This window comes from Capsicum annuum, chromosome 8, assembly GCF_002878395.1.
Source record: "Capsicum annuum cultivar UCD-10X-F1 chromosome 8, UCD10Xv1.1, whole genome shotgun sequence".
Lineage (NCBI taxonomy): Eukaryota > Viridiplantae > Streptophyta > Magnoliopsida > Solanales > Solanaceae > Capsicum > Capsicum annuum.
In genome coordinates, this window is record NC_061118.1 from 147,786,989 (window position 1) to 147,797,455 (window position 10,467).

The following is a 10,467-nucleotide window of genomic DNA, read 5'->3' on the forward strand; positions in this document are numbered from 1 at the left end:
TTTATTTTAGACTTCTATGTTATCCCTTATTTAGTTGAATATTAATTCAACTGTCTTCACACAATTTAATATATAAGAAAACTTTTAAGTTGTTTTGCAGGATTGAAATTCAATCTCTAACTCCCCCCACCCCCACCCCGTTGCTCCCCTTATTACGTGGTAAAATATGTATTGCGAGTATTTATCTTTTTTTGAATTTTGTAGATAAAATATTAATCCATAAACACATATTGATTCAAATAGATCAAAAGCGCAACAATTCAAGAAATTAATCTAACATATGATTAAGTTCAATTAAAATTATTGTATGTTAGATTGTCTAAAACATTGGACGAAAATAATTTTTATATTATGTCAATTTGAAAATATAAAAAATTCTTCTTTAACTTGCAACTATTTTTATACAATGATTTAAACTTTAAGAATATGTAGGAAATCTTGAACTACTCTTTTAATAACTTAATGTCACAAAAAAGTGAAAAGATAAAAAAGTAATTATAAGTTTAACTTGTATGTTATTTCTTTCGTTTCAAAATAGTTGATCCTTGTTGAGTTGACACTCTTTTTTCAGAAAATAATTATGAGGGACTTATTTTACCAAATTAGTCTTATTGATTATATTTTGAAAATATAAATTTGAGTTTATACACTTTATGTAGTGGTCATTTAATGATACGGGTACTATTGAAAGAACATTATAAATTTTTCTCTTGATTTCATGAATGAGACAGCTAAATCGAAATAAATATTTTTAGAAAGTCACCTATTTTGAAATAGAGGGAGTAGTTTTGAATTCAAACTTATAAACATGGGCCATATGCAAAACTTTAATAATTATTAAAAATTATTAATAAAATATGATTAATCTGGATAAAATTAAATTAAATATGTAGTTGAAATTTATGGAATAAATTATACTATTTGATAAATTGCGTATCATTTTTATATTTTGAGGTTGGACCTGGGCTTAGCACGAGCCACATCGAACTAGTATATATATAAACAATGTCATTTTTCATCAAGAGGTTCGGCCCTTTGGCCCGACCTGTCTCTGCCCCTGGTTACACATATGAACCTTTTTGCAAGTGACATAACGGTGTCTGAACTATCACTTGCCCTGTGACAGATGATTCATTTGACGGTTCTATCAACAAAGATATGAGTTATAAACTCCTTTGGAAAATTCCCCCCGTCTTTAAAGATATTTTTGCCTCTTAAGTCAATATTCGAAATTATGAGTAAAAAGATATTTTTGGTCATATACTTATCTTCAAAAAGGTTGAATTGCTTTACGGCTCCACTAACAACACACCAAGATATAAAACTACCTCATGAGTGATAGAAGTCACTTAAGACATTGAAATTAAAACTATCATCTCTACTTGATCATGTAGGCTTCATTTATACTCCTAGAATTCTAAACAAACTAGCACATAATTGAGTTAGCTAATTTTTCTGTTACTTTGTTGAAGGAAATATCTAGGAGAGCACTTGTACAGTAACAAAAATATCTACCTTTAGTGGCAAAAAAAAAGAAAAGAAAAAAGAAGAGGACCAAAAGAATAGACGACCCACGTAGAGAGAAACAAGAGGACCAAATGCAAATGTATGTTAAATGAAAGACCGTAATATTTGTATTCAGAGAATCCGAAGCAAAACTTACTCATAACAGACTGGCAGACGAGAAGAAGTGGCCATTGGCTGCAATAAGACATGCCACAACCCGTCAAAATTACAGCCTCTCTCCACAATGCTTCTTATGTATATCACTTATGGTACGCAGTGCCGTGTACTAGTTGAGTGATCATTTTGAGAAATCGACTCTGCACCATCATATTATTTGGATGTAACTTAAATCGATTGCCTATTACACTTGTTTGATCAAAGTGCTGACGATAGTAACGTCTAATGTTTAAGTATCTGGATTCATAGTGTATATGTTTTTGTTATCCTAGATGCATGATCATTTGTATTATTTAGGTGGGTTTTTTGTTGTATGTTAGTGATTAAATTCTAGTCTGTGTGAAAGTACTTGATAGGTGTGAGTCTAGAAGACGCTATTAATTAGCACCTATTATAAGCCCTCTTTGTAATACTTAATATTTTGTAAGACTGGAGTGTTACTAATGATAGGAGGTGGGCTTAATTATGTTTATCGCCCTCTTCCATCTTTTTTCATATCCTACGATATTATCAAGAGTCCACCTTTAGATATACTACTCACATAAAGAAAAAGAAAAAGGTATCAAAGTAAACATTCCAAAATCGAAGTCTATCTTACATATTGCAATAATGCAAAAGGCATGAGTTAGTTCAGCGAAAATAATTGAAGGAAAAACTAGATTTTTAGTAATAATAATTGGTCGCTTTATAGTGTGTGGATAATTCCTTTCCATATATCAACGTATAGTACAACAATAATTTACATTATTGAAACAATTCGGTACGTCTCGTGTTTCATCCTTTTTTTTTCCTTGAAACAAGCACTTGACCAAATGCATGCACTACTAAATAATATTCGCATGGCATTCTTGGATTAGTACTTTGCCTACTAAAGGTGTATCCTCATATAGTGTCTCCTCATATATTGTCGAGTTTATGATATGAAAATACCTTACAATAGCTGCCAAAGGACATGACAATTGAATCAATAAGTGGGATGCATGCAATTTTCTCTTATTTGCCAACTGCTTGTACAGTTGTTTGAAGCTGTTCAAAGTTGATGACATGCATTATGAGCTTTCTCTCGAGCAATGACACTTAGTAATTGTGTTCCAGATTCTTCCCCTATTGACGTTTAGTTACAGGAAATTCAAAGGGATACATGCACAAAAACGTATTCAGAAATTTAAGAAGGTGGGTGAAGTATTATGAAGAAGTGAATTCGAATTTATATTGACGGGTTCAACCTGTGGATTCTTAAGATGAACTCATTATACTTTTTAAATTATATGTTTTTTTAAAAAAAAAAGCTTATTACAGTTTTAGTAATTTTTCACTTATGTACCTATGCTATCAAAAAATACTGATTAATTGAACCCGTTCAATATACGGTACATCATTCATGCCGCTAATTTTAGTCATGACAAACGATTTGATTATAAATGGAGAATAGGGATTCCGATGTTTTGATCTTGGATTTTTTGAAAGAATAACCATTAACAAAGAAACAAATTAAAGGACGAGAAAAAGTACTTAAAGTAAAATGCAAGAGGGGAAATTACACGACATGCTCATCTTCCAAGGGGTGGATCCAATTTTAGGAAAAGAAAGGAAAGAGCAACAAGATGGACATAGTATTTAAGACACCGATTTCATTTGTAATGATGCACCAAATAAATATTGCACCATAGGATTTTTAGCTTTGAGTTTAGAAGCACATGTATGTATATACTTGATTGTTCTTTTAAAATATAGAATTATTATATATGGCCTGAAAAAGGAGCATGGGTTCATGTAAACTCATATTTATATCTATAGATGTGCTTTTAATAAAAATTTACCAATATTCCGAACTCATAACCTTGACTAATTATTTAATATTAAATCAGATCAATTAAAAAAAAACACTTGCAGTCAAATTATTTTTTTTTAACACGAAATAGAAAATTAATCTCAACCATTTCAGGTGAATTGGTGCTTGTGGGGTGCATAGAAGAACCATAGAGATGGAACATTGCGTAGTTTTTCTAAAGAAACATGCAATATGACACATGCAATACAATCTTAAAAAACAAAGGGCCCCTCTATTTAGCCTTATACTCTTGTCAAGTAGTTGAACCTTGTACCTAATTGGCCCCCCCTCACCCTCCATCCACGGCGGTACTTAGTCATTTATCTGCCCATTAATAGTCCACCATGTCACACATTTCAACTTCAATCAATCTCCCATAGCCAACTTCATTGACAAATCCCATACAACAAATGAAGGTACAACTTAATTTAATTTATTGGGCTCTTTTTCACTTGTTAATTTCTCCCGCGCACCCCTTTCGAAAACTTCCAAATTTTTTTGAAAAGTTCTAAACTCTACTTCTTTTTGGTTATGTAGATCTTCAGTTGTTGGGTTCACCGTAAACTTAATCAGAAAGGTGAAGCTATCGTCTATCCTTCTTTTATTTTATCTCTTACTTAGTATATTTTTTAATTAAAAGAAGTTAATACGTTCGTTCAAGATTTTTGTATTCGGCAGATGGATTGTTTGATCGTAATGTGAAGAAAAACGAGGTGATAATTAGCAAGGATGAGAACATTGAGGACAAACAACTTCTTCTTCGAGATGACTCTATGCCACATTTGTTGGGCAACTGGAAAGGAGGAATCCTTACAATCGGTACATTTGGATTCGATGATCTGCAAATAAAAGATCAATTAAGTACTGGCCTAGTCGACGACGACGTTGATGATCATGAAGAATGTGAAATAATTGAAGTCAGTGATCATGAAGAACAGAACTCAATGATGCACGCAGAAAATGGACATGAAATAATTAGTCATGATGATGAGGTACCAATGGCAAATGTGATCACGGGCGACGTCGTCCCTGCTGCTAGTAGAAATGATGACGATGATGAGTCAAACAAGGGCAGCAAGAAGGGAAGGATCACACTGGCAGATTTATTCTCAGCTGATCAGCTTTCTGATGAGGAGAAAGTTCAGCTGCCGGACTTGCATGACGTGACGAATATTAATAAGAAAGAGTCGAAGTCACCTCAAGTGAAAAATGGAGTTTCCTTTGCTAAGAAGTTTATTCCTCGTGTCAAGGAGGATTCTCGTCTCACCCTCAAACTACAAAAGGTGAGACAACATCTTACTAGTAATATAACTTCGTAGTTATTTGACCAGCAACATTTTTGGAAGGTCAAAAATGCTTATTTTTTTTGAAAAAAAATAAGGTGTTTGACTAAATTTTTGAGACCGAGTAACAGAAATTGTTTTTCCACAAGCCAAAAAAATAGCTTTTGTCTAAAAGTAAGTACCTTTTTGACAAACATTTTGTCTTCAATTGATTTTGTTTGTACGTACTCAGTTGATGACAAGGGCGTTGAAAAAGAAGGTCCATCCAGACCTGGAAAACAAGAATCATAAGAACAGTAGGGCGGCAGCAGCTTCAACTATGCTCCAGCTTTCCCGTATCACTTCCGAATCTGTTTCGCTTCTGCAAATTCTAGGTACTCATGAATTAATTATATTCGCTGTTCGTTTCAATTTGTTTGTCTCACTCTATCAAGTAAAAAACAAGTATATAGCAATTCCCTACACCCCGACTGTTGCATGTGCTGATGTTTATTTTTTCCCTTCATTGCATTTGCAGAAACCACTGCCTAAGCTGTTCTGTTGCAGTGCATTCGAGTTTAATTGCTTGGAAATGAGAAGCAATATTTATCATTAATTATGTTTGTGAAAGTAGTAGTGATTGTTAATAATTCTCAGGTGATGACCATATATTCGTTTGGTGAAAGTCATACGTTGCCAACAGCTAGACCCAGTTGATTTCTACATGTAAAGTGGCTTTTGGTCTTCGTTGTAACTAGACTCTATTTCAGTTTATGCCAACCTATTACTTATTTGATTGAGCATGGAGATTTGTGGTCTTATATATGTGTGTTGCTATGATTAAATCTTTTGAAACTAACGCTAGAGGCGGATCTAAGATTTGAAGTTTATTGATTCTTGCAACGACCTCAAGTTAATATACAATAACAACATAACTAAGTCCGTGATAAAATATTTATAGATATTCACTGGATTTCTTAATACATATACATGATACGAAGAAAAGCTATTGAATTTCTGTGAACACTTACATCATACTGTGTATCCACCACTGCATGCTTGTGGAGCTTCTGTTCAAGTTAATTCTTTTCAAATGTAGAAGAAGTAATTCGTTTTGGAAAATTCAAAAGGGGACAGAACATTTAAAAGGTAGTAAAGAAAATATAGATACTTACTATATGGTATCAATTATAGGGAATGATTTCATCCGGCTTATCATGAGCACTAATTTATGCGTTCAGTAATAGAAAATCAAAACATTATGTTACCTGTAACTGTCAAGTTGTATTCCAAACTCTGCCTCCTTATACAAATAATAAAACACAAGTCTATTTTTACACATGATAACACACGATTGACTAAAAGATGAAAAGAATAATGATCCTTTAATTTTATACCGTAGTTCAAAATTATAGTGTTATGAATTTGAGCTGTCTCATTGAATTTTTCTTACGCAAGAAAAATATGAACTTCAAAACTGTACTATTTTATCTTCCTATACTGGTATTTCTTCCCTCACATCTTTAAGAGAATTAAAATCATAGAGTAGATTGGGAAGGTAATTTATGAAGTTAGAGTTGCTTGGAAATGATGTCTACGATATACAAATATTCATGGTAGATGTACAATTAAATAATTTTCACTTTAAATGTCCCACGACTATGTGTTATATGTTCAGCTTCTGATAGTGCACCACATTTTTCATGAAGTACGGGGAAATGATTTACCTGCACTGATCATTTTTTGTGAGGGAAAAGAAAAGCAATTGATTGATGATCAAACTTCGTCAACAAAGATAAAATTATTTCGGTATGTTTCACCATCTATTTGTTTGGGTGGAAAATTGTTAGCATCAAAGAAAAGCTTACGTTTCTTTCACCATCTGTTTTGTGCGGTAGAAATATCAAGTGGTTGTAGATTCATGTGAGGTTGCGTGACAATTTGGGCCAAAAGAATTTGGGCTTTCTTGATCGTTTAAGCAACTAATTAGTAACAGGGAAAAGGACACTCATCGCCCATTTTTAAAAGGGAGAAGGACAAAAATAGCCCCTCCCATAAAAGTTATTCCGCAAAAATAGCCCCGAAATTTAATTCTCACTTAATAGCCGTTAAAATAATTCCATCTTTTAATCATCACTAAAAAAAGCTGCAAAATTCGCCTAATATATATCTTTCCTTTTCAATTAAAACTCAGTAACTCACACTTTCCTTCCCCAATTTTACCTCAGGATTCCTTTCCATTAAAACCTCACAATTCTTCTTTTAGATACAACTATTACCTTAAATACCTTCATATTGTATATAAAATACATTAAAATCCTCCGTCAATTAGCTTCATAAAGTTTTTTTCATTCACAATTAACTAAAATTGATACGAAATTATGGCTTCAAGTTAAGTTTTAGTTTCAATTATGCTACAATACGGAGGAGGGTGGTTAAGTGATGTGCAGTTTGAAAAATTTACAATCAATGGAGTACTTTTGAATTCGGATTGCAGGTACAAATATTTTGTTGATGAACTGTATAAGCAGTTGAATCTAGAGCGAAATTTTGATTTAATGAAGATAAAATACGTTGTAAAGAGTGGATCTATGACTATTTACAATGCTATGGGTGTTAGATTTTATATGGAGATGAAGAAAAATTTTTGGATATAAATGAATTTCCATTGTGTATAACACTACAAAACACATTTGAAAATGGAGAATCCTTAATTGAAAATTTGATCGAAACATCTCCGACTGCTATTCAAGTTCATCCGATACCTATTTCTGATTATACAATTGAAGATAATTTTTCTGAGGAAGAAATGGAAGAACAACCTGAATCTATAATAAAAGATCCACTTCATAGAGATGTTGAAGAAGGGCGGTTGTACTGGGATAAAAATACAATATCAAGTGTGATGAAACATTATGCAATCCAGGAGAGATTCCAATTTAAGATGAAAAGATCATCATCATCAAGGTATAAACTCTATAACTACTTTATATAACCTCTATCAACAATGTATAAGTTTTATATTTTGTTGGAATATAGGTATAAACTTACATAAATACTGCATATAATGTTGTAATTCCTGTATAGGACCTATATGTATACTGCATATGAACTGTGTACCTGCTGTGTATCTACTGTATAGGATCTGTATATATACTGCATATAAAGTACTGTATATGAACTGTGTACCTACTATGTAACTATTGTATAACACCTGCATATATATTGGATATTAAACTATATAACTACTTTATATAACCTGTGTCAACAATGTGTGAGTTTTATATTTTGTTGGAATATAGGTATAAACTTGCATAAATACTGCATATAATATTGTAACTACTGTATAGGACATGTATATAAACAACATATGAACTGTGTACCTACTGTATAGGACCTGTATATATACTGCAAATAAAGTACTGCATATGAACTGTGTACCTACTGTGTAACTACTGTATAGGATCTGTATATATACTGCATATAAAGTACTGCATATGAATTGTATACCTACTGTATACCCATATTATATAAATGTACCATTATTGTATATAAATGTATCTAGGTACTATCTTAAGTATATCAATTAGAGATGCAATTGGACTTTTAGATCTTCAAGTCAACAAAATTCAGAAGTTTTCATGGTGATAAAATTTATCGATGATCACACCTATCCAATTGTGGACAACATACTTTCACAACGGCATGCTACTTTATTAACCACCGCTAAAATGGTAGAGCACAACTTTCTAAATCTAAAGTCAACATACACTCCAACAGATATCATGGAAGAAATGAAAAACTTGTACGAAATTAAGATGAACTACAAAAAAACATATAGAGCCAAAGAAAAAGCGCTTATACTGGTCATAGATTTCCTGCGTGAATCTTATGCTAAATTGCTAGCTTACCTATACATGGTATACAATAAATCCAGGATCATTCACAAGGATACACAAAACGGAGGACAATCACTTTTTATATGCTTTTGTCGCTGTAAGACACCATGAAATTCTAAGCTTAACTCAGTCCCTAAAAGTTTGTTAAGGGGTCCCAGACTTAGAAAATTTTAGCTAAGTATTCAGACTTAGTATTATTTTAGCCTTTGTAGGTTGACAACTTTATTTTACGACTCTTATGACCTTAAAATATTGATCTTTAGATTGATTCATGGTTAAAAATGTCAGTAGGTAATTTTGAACAAGTTTCATATTTTTCGAACCTCGTTTGAACCACGTTTGAGAATCAAAAATAGTATATCGATGCTATCTCAGTGCGGCGCTTCGGCCATTGCGTCGATCAATATTTTTCTTGGCTCCCAGTGACAATTTCAAGTGAACCGATGCAGCGCGTTGGCTACCGCATCGATGCCAACGACGCGGTGCGTCGTCCTGTGCATCGACAGTTTGGTTTTCAGTAATTAAAAAGACGCGTTCTCAGGGGTATTAGGGTCTTTTTTCCATCCCTAAAACACGAGATTCAACCCTCATATAGAAAAATACATCTACTTTCTCTAAAATTGCACAAGAACAAGAACCCTAGGTGATTTAATTTCAAATCCAGGACTCAAGATTTCACCATTGCTTTTCAAGAATTTAGCAACCAAGGTATGTGAAGTGTTCATCCAAGGGTTCCTTCCACCCTTAGAGTCCAAGAAACTCTTTTAAACCTCAAGTAGTTTGATTTCATGATTTTTATGATTGAAATTTATGTGTATTCATGATTATTATTTGAATTAGGTTCCTATTTCATGATTTATTACACGTTTCATGTGGAATTGATTATTATGTGTGTAGATTCATGTGAATCCATGTTAAACCCTTGAAATTGTGAAATTGGAATTGAATCATGATGCTCGCATGTTGTTTAGTAGTATATGCATATACTATGCCATGCAAGTGTTTGATAAAATGCTTCTAAAGATACATTATGAACAAGTGTGCATTTTATGTTATGCAAGATCATTTGATGCTTTACTTTTCATGCTATCGAGTCCTGGGGGTATTCAATACTCGATAATTTAGCTGTTTACCTAGAGCCAGTGTCAGTTACAGAATAATATCAGTAATGTCTCGATCATTAGAATTCAGTCAGTTACGAAACTCAGAGAAATCTCAGTAGTGTTCGTAATCCAGTCACATTATTCAGTTCAAACCTTAGTAGTACTCTGTACTTAGTCAGTTAACATAATTTAGTAGTATTCCTTTAGTCCATGAAATCCAGTAAACTCAGTTTAGTTCAGCTAAATAGTAAAATCAATAACAGTTCAGTCCAGCCTAGTACAGACTAGAACTCAGTTCAGTGTTTATTCAGTTGAGAGTAAGATTTAGCACCGAGCGAATCCAGGGATGGGGGCATTCCTGCCAGTAGAGGGTTTGACCCTTAGTAGAAATCCCTGCGTTATAGAATTACGTAGCCAACATAGGTTGAGATATCTTCCTTCCAGATATTATGAGGGTTAAAATATCTCATTCGAGTTTTCCTGCCAGCAAGGATTGACGAAAGAGCTTCCGGTCAAATATGATTAACTCACAGCTTGTCTCTACCCGTGGCACGGTATTGACACCTTTCCAACTGGGGTTACATGTTGGACCCCAATCTATTTAGAAAGGGGCATATCGATTAGATGATTACCTCTCACAGTCTCAGTTTCAGATTCAATCTCAGTATAGAACTCAGTTCAGTTCTACA

The 10,467-nt window shown here is 33.1% G+C and overlaps 1 protein-coding gene across 1 annotated transcript; it reads left to right on the plus strand.

The window, feature by feature from the left end:
* The first annotated feature begins 3,633 nt into the window (after positions 1–3,633).
* On the plus strand, positions 3,634–5,579 carry LOC107839336 (protein TILLER ANGLE CONTROL 1). Its single transcript, XM_016682771.2, has 5 exons — positions 3,634–3,930; positions 4,052–4,091; positions 4,193–4,797; positions 5,030–5,171; positions 5,315–5,579. Exons 1-5 carry the CDS (start codon positions 3,925–3,927, stop codon positions 5,326–5,328), a joined length of 807 nt encoding a protein of 268 aa, XP_016538257.1. The 5' UTR covers positions 3,634–3,924; the 3' UTR covers positions 5,329–5,579.
* Positions 5,580–10,467: the final 4,888 nt, after the last annotated feature.

Bases quoted from the DNA above. Each gene is read 5' to 3' on its own strand.
- LOC107839336 (XM_016682771.2), top strand. The intron at 4,092-4,192 runs GTGAAGCTATCG...TGTATTCGGCAG, and splicing joins CCGTAAACTTAATCAGAAAG to ATGGATTGTTTGATCGTAAT. The intron at 4,798-5,029 runs GTGAGACAACAT...GTACGTACTCAG, and splicing joins TCACCCTCAAACTACAAAAG to TTGATGACAAGGGCGTTGAA.